This window comes from Myotis davidii, unplaced genomic scaffold (genome assembly GCF_000327345.1).
Source record: "Myotis davidii unplaced genomic scaffold, ASM32734v1 scaffold330, whole genome shotgun sequence".
Classification (NCBI taxonomy): domain Eukaryota; kingdom Metazoa; phylum Chordata; class Mammalia; order Chiroptera; family Vespertilionidae; genus Myotis; species Myotis davidii.
The window spans coordinates 3096335-3114760 of record NW_006283770.1 but is presented as its reverse complement, the minus strand read 5'-3'; the positions used below and the strand labels follow the sequence as shown (position 1 = coordinate 3114760).

At 36.8% G+C, this 18426-nt stretch overlaps 1 protein-coding gene across 1 annotated transcript in view; it reads left to right on the top strand.

Moving 5' to 3' along the window:
• The window catches only part of METTL15 (methyltransferase like 15), a 174906-nt gene that overhangs the window by 81545 nt on the left and 74935 nt on the right, over positions 1–18426 (top strand). The window contains exon 4 of the mRNA XM_006753944.2: positions 1475–1611. Within this exon, the coding sequence (XP_006754007.1) occupies positions 1475–1611 (137 nt within the window). The remainder of the gene's footprint in view (positions 1–1474; positions 1612–18426) is intronic.

Sequence of the window (18426 nt, the reverse complement as noted above, 5' to 3'; positions counted from 1 at the left end):
AGACTGCCTTATTTTGTGTTTAGCAAAGAGTCAGTTTGTGGCTCAGCCTCTGGGTGGCAGTGTTCTGGGGTTGGCCTCTGAGGCTATATGGCTTCTCTATCGCACCTAAAACTGATTTGGAAAGGTCAACTATCCAGAGCTGGTTCCTTAATAGTTACCCGCTCTGTGTTGTTGCTGGGATTCTAGATAGGATTGTTTATATTTTTACAGTATCAGTGAAGCTTATTGAAAAGGCACGTTAATCTGAGAGCATAACTTTGAGGGGATGTGCTGAGGGTGTCTTCAAAATCAGCTATAACCAACTAACTTGTTCATTCATATGTTTCTTATGGTCAGTTTGGTTTTTGCTTAACTCTGACCCATTTTCTTTACTTTTTGTTTTACAATATATTTTTATTGATTTCAGAGAGAAAGGGAGAGAGAATCACATCAGTGATTAGAGAGAATCATTGATCAGCTACCTCCTGCATGCCCTGCACTGGGGATCAAGCCTGCAACCTGGGCAAGTACCCTGACCAGGAATCAAACCATGACCTCGTGGTTCTTGGGTCAATGCTTAACCACTGAGCCGCGCTGGCCAGGCCGACCCATTTTCTTTATGGTCTGTCCAAGTAAAATAGCCAAGGAGTAGATTTAGATTCAATTAACTTTATTTTGTAACAAGAATGATCCTAGCATTTAAAGATCTGCACTCCATACATTATGTCCTGTTGTCCTGGGAAAATTATTACTGACATGTCTTTCAGTCTCAAAAGAATCTTGTCTTAGAAGAGAAATTATGTGTCACCTTACAAATTAGATAGATATTGCTGATATCTTTTGTCTAGACCTTTTTCTTCTTAAATCCTGGAGAAATCTAAAGGCACTGGAATTTTAAGTAACTTACCCAAAGATATACAGCTGCTTAGTGGCAAAGCTAGAATTTACCCCAAGCATTTTGACTTAAGCTTTGGGCTTTTTCCAAGTAATTTTTGTTAATTTGTCAATTTTACAGGTTAGATTTTTAAATATTTGTCCTATAACCATATTCTTACTGTATTCTTGAATATCTTTATGTTTTTATAAGACATTTAGGGAAATTAAGAAAAAGTGAAACACACTAATTGTAGGAAATCTCCAAATGATGAGAAAGTGTTGGAAATATCATTACCAGCCAGGTGTTGAAAAGCATTAAGCTGGCAGCACATAGCACTGGCCAGTTTGACCTTATGGACTGAAATGTAAATTTGTCATGAATTGGCTGGCTTGTGCCAGAGATTATCATTTTACTGATCCTCTGACCAGATTTTTGGACTGATCACTCACATTTGATCCAGGTCTCTTGTATAGCAAGTTGAACTCGAGGCAAAAATTATAATTGTTTTTGTATTTGCTATCAGCTCTGAAAATCATATGTTGCTAGAAATTAAGATAGCTAACAAGAATAAGTTTTATTCAAGCTAAGTGGTAAATTTTCTTTTTCTGTGTTGGTTAGATTTTTCTAGATATGACATTTGGTTCAGGAGGACACACAAGAGCCATTCTGCAGAAAGAGCCAGATATTACTCTGTATGCTTTAGACAGAGACCCGACAGCTTATGCAATAGCTGAACAACTTTCAGAATTATATCCGTAAGTATTACTCTTGTATAATTATTTAATTCGAGAGCTAAGGTTTACAGAGCTTAGTTTACCACCTTGGAATTTCTTCTCCCTTGTATGATGTTATACTTCATTCCACTAAGTCCAGGATGGCGAATATCAGGCCCACAAGCCTTATCATTTATTCTGGCCCTGCCAAGGCATTAGGGGCAAGTTAATTAAATAGTTGACCAAATATAGAAGGCTAATTTTTAAGTTGATAATGTTATGTGGCCTGGGAAGGATGTTATAAATATCCAAATGGTCCTTGGCAGAAAAAAGGTTTTCCACCCCTTCAGTATTTCCTGTCCTTTATTGCCCCAAAGAATTAAAGTAAATTATGTTTCTAGTACCACTTAAAATAATGATATTATGCATTTATTATTTCTGAATTAATAAGAATAAACACTATAATGACTTTTGGCTAAAATTTGATTATATGCTGAAATCTAACCATGAATAATATTTTGACAACCCATAGTTTAAAAAATAATTTTATGAGTTACAATTTCTAAGAATTTAGTGGCATAAATAAGTATGTGAGAATTCTGCAAAACTCATGAGGTTACTTACATCAATATAGTGCAGTTGTTTTCTCTGAATGCAATTTGAAATTCACAGGAAAATTTAGAGTTTTCTGTTAACTCTGTTAGAATTAGTGAGTTTTCACTATAGAAATTTTTAAAAATATAAAATATTGTTGATGAAACCATTTTCCTTTAGAAAAAAATTTAGAATTAGTGTTATGTACATATGCTATGTTGTTTAAAGGCCACCAGCCTGAAAAACAAAACTATCTTGGAGTTAAGATGACTATCTCCAAATATTATCTAAAGGGCTATTACCAGGAAGGGGGACTTGTTCTATTGTCTCAGGCTCTAGAGATTGTAGTAAAGAGACATGGAATCATCAAACAGACTATGAAACCTCAGAGGGAAGGCACGGGAGGGTGGTTGGGAAGAGATCAATCAATGAACTTATATACATATATGCATAACACATGTCCACAGACAATAGGATGGTGAAGGCCTGGGGGTGGGGGGGTATGGTGGCAGGAAGAGGTCAATGGAGGGAAAAAAGGGAAATATGTAATATTTTCAACAATAAAGATTAATAAAAAGGAAGGAAGGAAGGAAGGAAGGAAGGAAGGAAGGAAGGTCCTCTTCCTGGATACTGTTGTCTTATCACAGTCTCCTATACTTACCCACACAAGAAAGGAAGAAAGGGGGGAAGGGAAAGGAAGGGAAGGGAAGGGAAGGGAAGGGAAGGGAAGGGAAGGGAAGGGAAGGGAAGGGAAAAGGAAAGGAAAGGAGGAAGGAAGAAAAAATTCATGAGGATATCAAAGGTAAGTTTTGATTTGATGTAAACTAGAGTTTTTAGTAGTTGTAGCTCTTTACTATGAGAAGTTCTCTGGTGAAAGCATACTGGTAAGTATGAGCATGGAAAAGCTTAATCACAGACTAAGGATAAAAATTGGATTACTATTTTAGAATAATCTTTTTCAACCGCTTTCAGGTCTCAAACACTTTGCAAATCTATTAGTGTGATTTATTCTCCCAATTAATATGTAAAATATATACATTTTTTGTCTGCAAGATCACATCTGATTATTTTAATCCCAGGTTATTTTCTTCTAAGAAACAGATTAGGAAGTGACTTAATGGCATGGTACTTTTTTTTTTTTAATCTTTCACTGTCATTCTTCAATGTAACTTAGATGCACCTTCTTTAAGACTTATAGTAGGGCATTCATGTTTGTGAAATATCTTAGGAGTCCATTTGTAGAATGAGTGTAGCTCTCCATTGTATTTCACTATCATAGATAAATAGAATTTTCTTATATTTTATTGTTTCTAATGGCAATGATTCCTAGTCCAGTTGATCCAAGTAAGTTACTGATGTAAAGTACAGCATAGGGAATATAGTCAAATATTGTAATAACTATGTGTTGTGTCAGATGGGTACTTGAATTACTGGCCGGATCACTTTGTAAATTATATAATTTTCTAACCACTTGGTGTACACCTGAAATAATATAAGATAATATTAAAAGTCAGTTGTAGCCCATGCTGGTTTTGCTCAGTGGGTAGAGCATCAGCCTGTGGACTGAAGGGTCTCAGATTTGATTCCGGTCAAGGGCACATGCCCAGGTTGCTTTGCGGGCTTGATCCCCAGTAGGGGTTGTGCAGGAGGCAGCCAATCAATGATTCTCTCATCATTAATGTTTTTATCTCTCCCTCTCCCTTCCTCTCTGAAATCAATAAAATATCTTTTAAAAAGTCAGTTATAAATGAAAAAAGTCAAATGATAATTTTCAAAGAGTCAAAATATATGAAAAAATGAAAATAAAAGCCCCAAAGAAAATTGATGATATTGCATACACAATCTGAGAGTAAGAAACTTTAAATCAACATTAGAAATTATAAATATGTAAAAGTAAATAAAATATCTAACTATGTAACATTTTAAAAAATATATGGCAAAAGTAATATTGCAAAATATTAGTTCGTTTGGAAAAGAAATATTTGTCATTTAGGGCAAGCATGTCAAACTTGTGGCCCATGGGCCACATGCGAATATTTTTGTGGTCTAGCCAATACAACGGTATGTAAGAAACGTTTTTAATAAAAATTTCGTAACTTAACTTTTACAGTATCCTGTTATACATAATTATGAAGAACGAGCTACAACTTTCGCTAATGACTATTATAATCGTGTTGCATTCATTTCCTTTACGTGCCTTACGTGCAGGCGCACCATTTCTCTCCACTAATACTAACAGTGAATATTTTAGCAGCCGATTGCCACATTATTAGTCTTGTACTGACACGGTTGGTGTGCGCAATAGGAAATATTTTGGCCCGTGTTAGCCTTTGAGTTTGACATGCTAGATTTAGGGGATCGATAATGTAGGGGAGGAAAAATATAGTTTTCCTGTACTCTGCAACAAAAGACAGATTAAGATGAGAATAGCATTTTAAGTTGTGTAGTAAGTTTCACATGATAGGAGAGCCTTCATAAGTAAATGAAGACTGCAAGACATGTTTAAACTTCAGCATTTATAGTATTAGGTTTGATGAAGGGTGGAAAATTATGGAAAAATATGCAGGACAAAAGGCATGTGCTAAGTGTATAGTACACTGAGGGAAATATAGCAAGCCACATTAATTCAGATTTCTTTCCATCCCTTCACCTTCAGAGATAAGGAGACTTCTTTCCTCTGGGTACAGGGAAGGCATCTCTCACATGGTAGTTGACCTATTTCAGGGAAAGGTATAAAATTCTTCCTGTATGTGATGTTTCTCAAATTTCTTCAGCTTAATATATTCAGTATGCCAAGGTGCCATATTTTGATGTATTGTGTCCTGAACCCCATCAATATTATTATATAAGAATTCTTTCAGAATTGATAAGACAACAAAATTCAATTTGAAAAATGGACAAAAGATATAGAAGGGCCATTCGCAGAAGATATGGTATAAAAGGATTCTCCACATCAGTAGCAATGAGGGAAATGAAATAAAAAATAATGGTATATATAAATTCACTTCTCAGACTGGAAGGACATAATTTTGAAAGTGAGGATATGCAGAAAAGGATACGCATCCATTTTTCATAGACATCTTTTAAAATTAAAATAAAATACATAACCTGCTTAGAATCTATTCCATATAAATAAAAGAATCAATATCTAAGGAAAAAATCCTTAGACTTATTACAGACTTTGTATATTCATTGCTTGTATATATAATCATGGAGAAGTTGAGAAAGAAGGAATTTGTGGTACGGGGAGTGTGGAGGAGAAAACAATGGTTAAAAAAACAAACCTAGATAGGGTATAACCACATATTTGATATGTGTGTAAAGTAGAAAATTCCAAGCAATGCTATATATTATTTATGAATACCTACATATGTAGTTACGGTATAAAAATATGCATGAGAAAGGAAAACATAAATTTAGGCCAGGATTAATTTCTAGGGATAATGGATGGATATAGATGGTTGTTTGGTTGGTTGGTTGGAAGGATGGGCAGATTGGATAGATTATCTTCTTAAAAATCCATATCTAATTACAACCTATAGTAAAGTGCACAATAAAGGAAATATTTTGTCATTTCAATGTGAACATCTTTTGAGGAAATACAGTAATTTTTTATTTCATTTATTTATTTTGCTGTTGTCAAAGAGGAACTTATTCTTCTACTGAAAAATCTTATGTTCTTTGTCAAAATTTAAGTCAAAAATAGAAACTAACATTTTCACAGAAAACTAAGCAATTCATAGGAAGGCTGAATTTTAGGCTAACCCATTTTAGCTCTTTCAGAAAAGATGACATGTCAGATCACCTGTTGTTTAAAAATGGAAACTCTTCCCCATTGCCTCTGAAGATTGTACAAGAGGAAACACGTTTAAATTGGAGCAGTGGGGTGTTGGCTGAGTTTTACCACTGTGGAAAATGGATGTTAGATGACAATTTTTTAAAAACAACGTTTCCCATAAATTGAGAAATATTATATGCTTAGAGAATTTAGAAAATATAGCTACGTATGAAGAAAAAAAGTCATAATTGATTCCATCATTTGACTATAATTTTAAGCAGATTATAAAAATGTAATAAGCTATTTTCAGTAGTTTATGAAGTAGATGTGTTCATTGGGGTAAATTTGTAATATCTAGAAAAATATTGAACTGATTTCACCAACTTCATCAGTAGTAATGATTTTATTTATTTAATTGTCAATATTTCATTATACTGTATACTAGTACTAGAGGCCCAGTAAATGAATTCGTGCACAGGTGGAGTCCCTCGGCCTGGCCGGCAATTGGAGCCAATCAGGGTAAGTCGGCTGTCCGAGGGGAGGGACTGTGGGATGGTGGCTGGCCATGGGAGATTTGCCATGGAGCACACTGACCACCAGAGCACAGCTCTTGCATTGAGCGTCTGCCCCCTGGTGGTCAGTGCACATCATAGCTACCAGACAGTTGTCTGGTTGTAACGGTTGCTTAGGCTTTTATATATATAGACTAGAGGCCCGGCACATGAAATTCATGCATGGGAGGGAGGGTCCCCTAAGTCCATCCTGCACCCTCTCCAATCCAGGACCCCTCAGGGGACGGTTTAGGCCCTATCCTAAACCAGCAGTCGGACATCCCTCTCACAATCCTGGACCACTAGCTCCTAACTGCTCACCTGCCTGCCTGCCTCCCTGATCTCCCCTCACTGCCCCACTGCTGACCTGGTTGCCCCTAACTGTCCCCCTGCCGGCCTGATCACCTTTTCCCTGCCGGCCTGGTCACCCCTAACTGCCCTCCCCTGCTGGCCTTTTCACCCCCAACTGCCCTCCCCTGCTGGTCATTAATGTATCTGCCTGGTTGCCCAACGCAGCCTGCTGCTCAGTTGTTTGGTCACCCCTCACTAACCCCCCTGCCCGCCTGGTTGCCCCATGCAGCCTGTTGCTTAGTCATTTGGTCGCCCCTCACTAACCCTCAGCCCCTCCCGGCAGGTCGCCTCACGCAGCCTGTTTGGTCGGTCTTTTGGTTTTGATGGTCGCATAGGCTTTTATATAGATAGATACTCTTGTTTGAACTTTCTTGGCTATTTTATCTTTTTATATTTCTAAAATGTTAGAATATCTTGGCTACCTTTAAGAAACCATTTTGATTAATGGTATTAAACATATAATTAATTTAGAAAGAACTGACGTCTTCATTCTGGATCCCAATCCAGAAGCATATATATATTTTCATTTATTACAGTGTTGTGTATTACTTATTAATATTTTTAATTAAAATAATAAAATACAGAAGATACTGAGAAAAGATGAAAATATTTGATTATCACACCACCAATATTAACAGTTTGGTATATATTTTCTTCTAATCATTTTAGTTATATATGTATATGCACTCATGTATATATATTTTTCCCAAAAATTAATTCAATGTATACATCATGAACACATTCATATTTCATTAAATTATGTAAAAGAATAATTGTGTTGATAATAGAGTATTTCCTTTATGTAATTATAAATTTATTAGAATTCTAATTCTACCAGTCTTACCTATGTTCATGTTATTCTCTTTTAAGTCTTCCTGTGCTATATTATTTTAGATGTACTTCCTATAAACAAATACCAGATGTACTTTGTGTAAACAAATCTGAGTATGTTTTCTGTAAAAGAGTAATTAAATCTGGATATGCTTGTTCTTTCTATGTCACCTTGTTTCATATTTTCTATTTTAGTATTTCATAAAATTTTCTTTGGCTTTAAAAATTTTTATCTATTACACATGTATAAATATTTGGTTTTGCCTTTTCTATAACACTTTTAATGATATACCTTTTATTTTTTAATTTACTACTAGTTTATGTTAGCATTTTTTAAGATTAAATGTATTTAAATTGTTTTTATTGTTAAATATGCAGAATAAGATAATTTTTTTTCATTTACCATCCCCATGTAAGGTAAGAAATTAACACTAATTTTTATTTATCTTTTTTTCACCCTACTTCTTGGCTTTTAAAATATTATTTTAAATTATAAAATTAATATCTACAACTGTGATAATTTTTAATTAGCAGTTGCATTGGTTAGCAGTCATCCTATCTAATAAAAGAGAAACATGGTAATTAGCGTACAACCGCTACCCTTCCCATTGGCTAATCAGGGCGATATGCAAATTAACTGCCAGCCAAGATGGTGCCCGGCAGCCAGGCAGCTTCAAGCTAACATGGGGCTTGCTTGCTTCAGTGACGGAGGACTCCAACATTCCCTGCCTGCCTTGCTGGCCTCTGAGCTTGCAGTTCGAAACATTGTAACAAATATAGAAGCTAAACAAAACCCCAGAAACCTGCTTTCAGCAAGCCGGGATCTCAGAGCTGGAGTTATAACAGAGTTTCGATTATAGAAACGACCAGCCAGCCCCACCCATGCACCAGGCCTCTATCCTATATAGTAAAAGGGTAATATGCCTCACAGCACCGGGATCAGCAGAGCCGCGAGGCATCCCAGCACCGGGATGCGCGGAGCCGAGAGACCTCCCGGCACTGGGATCAGCGTTACAAGGGGCAGCACCCAAACCTCCTGATCGCCCTGTGGCTCTGTGTGTGATGGGGCGGGGCCACAACCTCCCTATCCGTCCTGCTCTGTGCGTGACAGGGGGCGGCTCCCCAACCCCCTGATCGACCCTGCTCTGTGTGTGACAGGGTGTGGCACCCCACCCCCCCCCCCACAGGCCCTGCTCTGTGCATGACAGGGGGTGGTGCTGCAACCTCCCCATCGACCCTGCCTATAGTGTGACAGGGGGCGGTGCCCCACCCCCCAATCGGCCCTACCCTGAGCTTGACTGAGGGTGGCATCGCAACCTCCAGATCCGCCCTGCTCTGTGCATGACAGGGCGGCGCCCCAACTCCCCAATTGGCCCTGCTCTGAGCCCGACCAGGGGCTGCACCTTGGGATTGGGCCTGCCCTCTGCCACCCAGGAGCAGGGCTAAGCCAGCAGGTCGTTATCTCCCAAGGGGTCCCAGACTGCAAGAGGGCACAGGCCGGGCTGAGGGACCTCCCTCCTCCCCCCGAGTGCACAAATTTTTGTGCACCGGGCCTCTAGTACCTAAAATAATTGCTTACCTTTAAATCCATATAAATCATTTCAGTGTACCCCACTAGCCTTTTTATAATAATATAAGTCCCATTTTGAGTTTTTATGTCAATTGATTACAACTTTAAGTAGTTTTTCTGTACATATACAAAAGGGAAATATATTTGCCTTTATCTGCCTGAAACTTTGTTCCTTATGCTTTCTGACCTGAGCAACAACTTGATTTAGCATAGCATTTTGAGAATTTTATAGCTATTACTCTTTTTCTTCGGACATATAGTTTTGTGGAGAAGCCTGAGGGCAGCCCTGTTTATTTTTCTTTTCCTGGGTAATCTGTTTCCCCACCAGGCGGCTTTTTTTTTTAACATTTTTTGATATTCACAAATTTCAGTAAGAAATATTACTAGTCGGTCTCTTTTCATTAAATTTTCATGTTCTCTGTGAATAATGGATCAGGTCTTTTCTCTACAAAGGAGTTTTTGTGTTAGTTACCCCCACTCTTTTTCTGATTTCTAACCTATTATGAGATTTACTTGTTGGTTGAAGTTGGTATTACCTGTGCCGCATGTCCTTTATTTCCTCTCTTAGTGCTTTCTGCTGTTTTTTACTTTGCCTCAGGATTCCAGAAAATCTCTTCCAGGTTATTCTGTGTATTACATATTTGGTTTTTGCAGTTTTGCTTAAATTTTATTTATTAAGTTTACAGTCTTGTTTAAGTTTTATTTCTGCTATTGAGTTATCTTTTCTAGCAATCTCATTTGATTAATTGACCTGTTCTTTTCTGCCAGTATCTTTTTATTTCTTTTTGTTTCATCATTTAATTTTTATGTTTTATCTCATAGTCAGTTTTCTTGAAATTTATGGAATCCAAACTATATGTATTCTAAACTCTTCTTTTTTTAGTAATAAATCTTTTTCAAAATTATGGTTTTATTCTGTATCTTGAGGTCAAAGTTCTCCTTTTTTTGTTTCTCCTTCAAGATCTTTTCATAAGCCCCATCTTGGTTGTGTATTTATGTGTAAGTTTTTACTATTTGGATAGATTTTCCATTTACCTGCTCTTTGTTCAGTCATGTGGGTCTGAAACTTCAGATTTTAAGCTAGAAAGTTGCTTGAGATACACAATCTCTTATTGCAAAAAGTCTTGAGACTTGGAAGTTCCTTTTTAGAATCTTCCAATAGGAGAAAGGTTCTATTTTTCTTTTTCTTTTTACTGAAGAATGCAGTTCATAAAAGCTACTACTTTTATGTATTACTTCTGTGGCTCTTCCAGCCTTCCAATTCTATAGAGATTCTAGAGCAGTGATTTCCAACCAGTGTGCTACAATAAATTTTAAAACATGCAATACCTGACTACTTAGTCAGGGGCACTAACCTCTTTTCCCTTAGATTGTCTAATTTTAAAAAATGACAACAACCAACACAATAATAGCTCTCTGGGGTGAATGAATCAAAATTATACTTTTTCTTTTGTCAGATCAGCAAAAAATACATTTTCTTTTTTTGGTGTGCCACAGAATTTTAGTAATGTGTGCCATGAAATGGAAAAGGTTGAAAATTGCTATTCCTGAGAGATTGTCCATATCCGGGGCACATTTTGATAGCACCTATCCATTTCTTTCCTTGGTATTATTGTATTATATACATTAGAATTTCTAAATGAATGTAGTAATAAAGGTATTGGTGACCGGATATGAGGAGATGGTTGGGTAAAGTGGCCCCAGAAGCCTCAGAGTCGTCCTGTCTATGCAGTCTAAATGATTCCTTGAGGGGCTCTATCATCTCTCTGAGGCAATGAGTGGAATGGGACATTTGTAACTTTTAAACTGACTTTACAGTCTTGAATCTTACCTTTGGTAAAAGAGATATTTTTCCAGTATGCTGCCATGTCCTTGAGGAACATTTTTAGTTATTAAAACTATTTGAATTTCCTTAGGTTTGTTTGTTTAAAAAAAAATCAACAATTAACCTTCATCTTTTCTATTAAAGTTTGTTCCATGGTCATTACATTGGAGCATTAGAAGTATATTTACCCACGTGGTATATCTATTTAAAATTAACCATATTATCTATTCTAAGTTGTGTAGTCTGTACTCTAGCATTTGAAGGTTACCATTTACCTTCTCTTCCTTTTAAACCACCATTTTAAAAAATGTGGTTACATTCATGTAGACACTCAGACCAAAGGCAAGTCTAGACCTCATCGCTTCAGGCTTGTTGCTTGTGTTCTTCCTAACACAAGCAAATTTAGTAGAAGCAATTTAGTCACATTCTCTAGCAGAGCCAGGAGTCAAACCCAGGCATTTTGTCTCCAGGGCCAGTGTAAAAGTCATGTAAAGGAATACGCTGTCTTAAACAGTCCTATCTTTGTAAAATTTAGACTGCCAGAATAAGGTACGAGACACAGCTGTTATTAATCTTACTAACCATAGGAGGTCAGTTCCGCTATGCACCGTCAAAGTGAAAGAATTTTTATAAATATAAATAAGCATGAAAAAGACAACTTGGAAAAACTAACTAGACCATTTTAAACTATTGATGATGGTCTGTCACCTTTTCACTATTTTTGGTAACACAAATATAACTAAAACAGGATGTTGTATTTTGCCTCACTGAATACTATTAAATATAACCTTTGCCCAAGAGATATCAGTCTTGCAAGATGAAGGTGTTTCAGGAGGTAAAAGTACTCTCTGGTTTTCTAAACATTTAGTTCCAAGGCTTGAGAAAACATGTATCATACTAAGTAGTTTTCAGGCAGTCTCGCAGGTCTAGAGGTTCGAATGGGATTAGGACATATTGTCCATGCCTTCATAGGGCTTATGATGTAAGCAGAAAATAGATAGGAATCAGATAATCTTACAATTAATTATTGTGGTTATGGTTAAGAATGAGTACAGTATGTCTTAAAAGTAATATGAGTACAGTGTATACTAAGAGCAATATAGTCTAATTTAGTCTAGAACATCTGGAACAACTACCTGAGTATGTGAATTCAAATCAGGACCTGAAGTATTAATGACTGTTAGGTAAAGAGGGAGCAATGATGGAGCGAGATAGAAAGCATTTATAGTAGTGAGGACTGAATATTCAAAGATCTTTAGCAGGAAAGAGAATGCCATATTGAAGGAACTATAAAATGAGCAGTGTGAATGGATGGCAGAGAGAAGAGGAGTGGCTAGATTTTAAGTTAGGGCCAGATCATGTAGGACCTTGTTAAGGATTTTGAATTTTACCTTCAGAGCAGTGGGAAGGCACCATACTGTTTGAAATAGGAAATTGACACGATCATATTTACATTTTTTAACAAATTAGTCCACCTATTCTATGAAGAAGGGCTAGAGGAGGCTAAAATTGGAAAAGATTCAGTTACATCAACGAAAAGGTTAGAAATTGCCACTCTATGTGAAAGCTGATGGTGGTTGGGCCTTGAAGAATTTTTTTTCCTGATTATCATAGTAGAACTTACACTTTGCTTTAATAGTCCCTGGCTTCCCATTTTAATAAGACTCTAAAAGAGTAAAATAGTTCATTTCAAAGTAAAATTATGTTGCATATTTATAGGTAAAACTGAAATTAATATCGTGACATTAAAGAATTTAATATTGAAACCCTTTAAGAATTTCCACTTATCTGACTTGGCCAATATAGGGAAGGAAACAAGGAGTAAATAAGTAAATTCAATCCTGCCACATTCTCAAGTCCTCCAGGGTCCTGCATTCTCACCGAAGATTTTTGGTGATTACCTTCCCTCCAGAAGCTGCTCCACCTCTTGTTTTCCCTCTCTGGGGGAATGGTTACCTAGGAAAAACACATTCATTCATTCGTGAATGACCCTGGGCACTGGTCTAACAATTTCTATTCCCTAATCCTTTGTGTGTAATCAGCATTAAGGGTCTTTCAGTTCCACCTCAAGTCTTGGTAATTTTAATATCTGACCTCCCCTTTTCTTCTTCACCATGTAATTCTGGAACCAAACATTTTCTTTTGGTTTTTGGTTTTTGTTTTTGGTGCATTGTTTTTTTTAAATCCTAGCTCTGCCATTTATTCACTGTAAAACTTTAAATAAATTACTTAACCATTCTACTCCTCAATTTCCTTATCTTTAAGATAGGGATAATAATAGTACCTACCTCTAGGAATGTTGTGAAGATTGGACCTAAAAGACTTTTAGTATATGCTTTTAGTGTGTCATGAAATCATTTTATTGGGTCTATATCAGCATTTTATGGAATGGAATGGAAAAATTATGAAATTTCATTGTATATCACATGAAGTTAAATTAAATATTGATTCCTATGAAATAATATATATGTATACAGCTATATACACATATATTGTGTTTTTGTGTACGGGATTGCAGATAAACCACATTTCTGATTATTTTACTGAATAATGCTTTGAAAACTACCATACCATATGGCTACATTCTACATATTTGTTCATATGATATACTAAATGTATATTATTGAAGTAATAATAGAAACTTTGTCTAATGCATGTCCATATCCCTAGGACCTAGATCTGTGTGCTTGGAATATATATGGAAGTTAGCAAGTGTTCATGGTCCAAACGAAACAGAAACCAATGGTGTGGATGGCAGTTATACTTTCTAGGATCCTGTTGCCTGGAAACACTAGTTTGTCTAGATATTTAGAACCCCCTGAAAACTGCCATCCTTTAACTTGTACTTTTCCTAACTTTCTCGTAGTGAATGAGATAGAATCAGAAATATTTAGGCACCCACCATGAAGAAAGGACACTTGGTTGGGGAGTAGAATAGAATTTTAAAGTAAGAGATAAAGGCAAAATGTCTATAATCAAAATATTTACAGTGTATCATAGAAAAGGAATGAACTTTTCTCCTGATTTAGGATTATAATAACACAGATGGTCTCCCAATTTATGGTGGTTTGACTTGTGATTTTTCAACATTATGATGGTGTAAAAACAATAACACATTCAGTAGAAACTGTACTTTGAATTTTGATCTTTTCCTGAGCTAGTTACATGCTGTCCAATACTCTTTTGTAATGCTGGGCAGTGTCAGTGACTGCAGCTCTACTCAGCCACATGATCGCAAGGGTAGACAACCCATACTTTATAGTGCACTGTGCTGCCAGCATCTTTTTGACATTATGTTTTGTGTTTTCACATCCCTTTGTGTCTACAAAATGCCTATTTTATCTATTGCTTCTGGTGATAAGAAGAGAAAAGGCAATTATTCCAGATGAAACTTAAGATAATTCCCAACTATAGGTTAATATAAGTATTTTGAGCAAATTTAAAGTTGGCTAGACTAAGCTATGGTGTTCAATAAGTTAGTTTCATTAAATGCATTTTTTACTTACAATATTTTCAACTTATGATGGATTTATTGGGACGTACTCCATCATAAGTCAAGAAGCATCTGTATCTTAGAGAAGGGATGATGAACAGTCTCAGAAAGCTACCTTATCCCACGTTTACCAAATGAACTGCTTTTCTCAGTTTTCTTCCCTTCCTTTATATTGAATTTATAGAGGCCCAGAGCACAAAATTTGTGCACTGAAAGGGGGGTATCCCCTCAGCCTGGTCTGTGTCCTCTCACAGTCCAGGACCCCTCAGGGGATGTCCGTCTGGGGGATCGGGCCTAAGCCAGCAGTCAGATATACCTCTCGCAGTTCCGGGATCCCTTTTGCAGTCTGGGACCCCTCACTCCTTACCGCCCGCCTGCTCACTGTTCCTTAGCGCTGCCATGGAGGCAGGAGAGGCTTCTGCCACTGCTGTTGTGCTCACCTGCCATGAGCCTGGCTTCTGGCCAAGCAGTGCTTTCCCTGTGTGAACACACTGACCACCATGGGGCAGCTCCTACATTGAGCGCCTGCACCCTGGTGGTCAGTGCACATCATAATGACAGGTCGTTCCATGGGTTGTTCCGCAGTTTGGTCGATTTGCATATTAGGGTTTTATTATATAGGATTGGGGTTACACTTAAAAAAATGATGCAAGTTTCAGATGCACAATTCTACAACACATATGTGAAATCTAATGAACAAAATGAACTAATAAACTTTCATCAGTTTTCAAAGGCAACTCTTACTTGTCTGAACTCCGACCAGATGTGCCAGATAGTCTCCATTTGCCCCTAGATTCTCTCTCCAACCTCATTCACACCAATCCTCAGAAATAGACTTCTATGATTTATCAACAGGCTTCTGGTTGGGTTCAGTGAATAGGAAGCCCTGGCAGGAAATCAGATGACAGAGGAAAGTGAGGTCAGAATGCACGTTAGCAGTGGCCACATTGCTCTTCAAACATAATTGTTAGTAGGCTTTTTCTCCCTCTGCAGCTCTAAATGTCAAAAACCAAACAGAAGACTTCTCCTATGTGTTTCCTGTTCTTAGGATCTCCTTTTATGTTCATACTGGAGGCCTGGTGCACGGAATTTGTACATTGGTGGGGGGGAGTCCCTCAGCCTGGCCTGTGCCCTCTCACAGCCCAGGAGTCCTTGCTTCTTACAGCATGCCTGCTCACTGATCCTTAGCGCTGCAGTGAAAGCGGGAGAGGCTCCCGCCACTGCCACTGCACTTGCCAGCCGTGAGCCCAGCTTCTGGCTGAGTGGCACTTCCCCTGTGGGAGTGCACTGACCACCAAGGGGAAAGCTCCTGAATTGAGTGTCTGCCCCTAGGTGGTCAGTGCACATCATAGTGACTGGTTGTTCTGGTCGTTACGCCATAATGGTCTCTTAGACTTTTATAATATAGTTTTTGTTATATAGATGCTACTTTCAGGAAGCTATAGTTTCCTCATTGAATTGAAGGTTGAAAACTTTCCAAGGTTTGATTTTTAGCCCCTTCTTGTTCTGAAACCTGGAAATTCTAGAAGGCTGACTCCTAAGTTGTGTTCATTACCTATACATTTAAGTTCTTCTTATTAATTATTGAACTTATTACTGGCACGAGGAGACAGAGTCTATTAGTGATTATTTCAAATAAACTCCTTGGCTTTTGTTTTCTGACAATACAAACTCAACTATAGACCTATATAACTAACACCTTTACATTTATTTCCAAGTGGTGTTATAGATTTATTTCTTCACTTAGGAGATTTGACTTAAAAGATTTAAAAAACTGGTTCATGGAAGTCAACATGTATATTTGGAATGCAAATGATATTTAATATTATGATAACTATGAAAAAATGTATTACCTCTTCACAGACTTAAGATAAACCATGTTTATTGCCTACAACATTTGAATATATCCAAGTAGTACCAGGATAAGAATAGCAGCTTGTTCAGTATAACTATGACTACACCTAGAAAGGCTTCATTTTATTTTATCTTGGGTAAACAATTCATATTTAGAGTCATATTTTATTACATATGAGAAAATTTTAGTAAAACCCTTTATGTTTGGGCTTCTGAGTTATTAAAAGAATGAAAACAATAGTTGTATTTTCTCTAACATCATAAACTAAGTCAAAATAAGGTTGTTCTAATTACAATATATAATCCTACTGTTCTCTACGCTCCCACTTTTGACTGATATTTAAAGTAAAACTGAGACAAACAGCTGCTGAATTGGATTATCTACTTTAGCATTTTATTCTTGTTTCCTGAGAGAATACAAGCTAAATTTAATGCACAACTCAACATTCATTTTACTGCCTGCTGTGTATGGGGAATTAGGCTTGGCATGGGGAATGCTCAGAAGCTCAAGGTAAGGTCTCTGTATAGTAGCAGAGAGCTCATTATCTAATACATAGACAGGTAAACCACTAACGAGATCAGGTAGGTAAATCTGGTAGGGAAAATCCCGAATGTATTCTAAACCCCAAATAAGTTATTTGGGGGACATTTATTCTTATACTCCCTGTCAGCATTGTTTGTTACTCATTTAATTCAATTCGAGAAACTCTATTTTGTTGCAGATATAAAACCACATTTTTTGGAAGCTAGCTAGATAAAAAGAGCACTATAATTCTTTCCTAATTTGTGAGGGAAGACAGGTATTAAATATGTATTTACAATAGAGAATATGAGTGTCAGGATCCAAAAGCATTAGATATTATGGAAATAAGGTTTTATAGCATGGAAGAGCTGTCTGTATGTTATGTAAATAAAATACCATTGCTACAAATATTTACAGAAAGAAAGAGTACTTGCTACATAGGACATATTATGGACACTTCATAGGACAAGTAAAATGTCTGTAATAACAAATTATTACTGGTCATGTTTAATAAGCATATGTAGCAAACTTTATTTCACTCTTTCACTGATGAAGCATAGATTTACAGATAATGTTAAATTCTGGCTTACCACAGAAGACTGTTGAGGATTTGGCCTTTGTCTTTTTTCCAGATTCATCCCCTATGACTCCACACCGGTTTCCTCCTACCCTCCATGAAATACTGAACTACTTTTACATAAACTCATCATGTCATGTCATACCGCTCCCTATGTCTCTGTGCTTTTAATTTACTTGGAGTGTTATTTACCCCACACACCTTTCAAGACTAAACACCACTTCCTCTGGGCAGTCATCAGTGACTCTCCCAGTTTGATTTACTATCCCTCCTCTGTTCCCAGCACACCCTGTGCAGCCTTTATCCAAGCTCCTAATACCCCATTCTGTGCTTTACTTCAATATTCATATGCTCCTTAAAGTATGACTGTGTCTTACCTACCTTTATATGTTCAAAATTCTGTAATAGCTACTTGATTAATATCATATAGGTAGATAGGTAAATGGACATTGACTTTCCATATTCTGCATCAAAGATATAGAAGAAGAGATTAGATGTAATTTGATGAGTTTATCTTGTTTTCCTTTCACAATGTAAGTATAACCCTTCTAAATCTCTAGACCACTATTTGAAATAATGTTGTCTGTCTAGATCTGGGTTCTAAAGAGAATTTAAAGACTAACTGCAGATTTGACTCCTCAATAAATATTAATTAAAAATATTAGAAGATAAACTCTGATTAGATGTAGTATACCTTCAAATAAGCACAAAGCCCTCATTACTAGCTTGTACTATAGAGAGACCAGTTATCATTTGTTTCCATTTGAGATCCTGTGTGTCAAGGGAACCTATGTAGCAATATAATATTCTCATTACAAAAAGGTATTTAGATACCATATGTTATAAGAAAAACTGCATTCCATTCTCCAATAATGCTAGTCAATTTTCCTTTCACTGAAACTTTATGGTT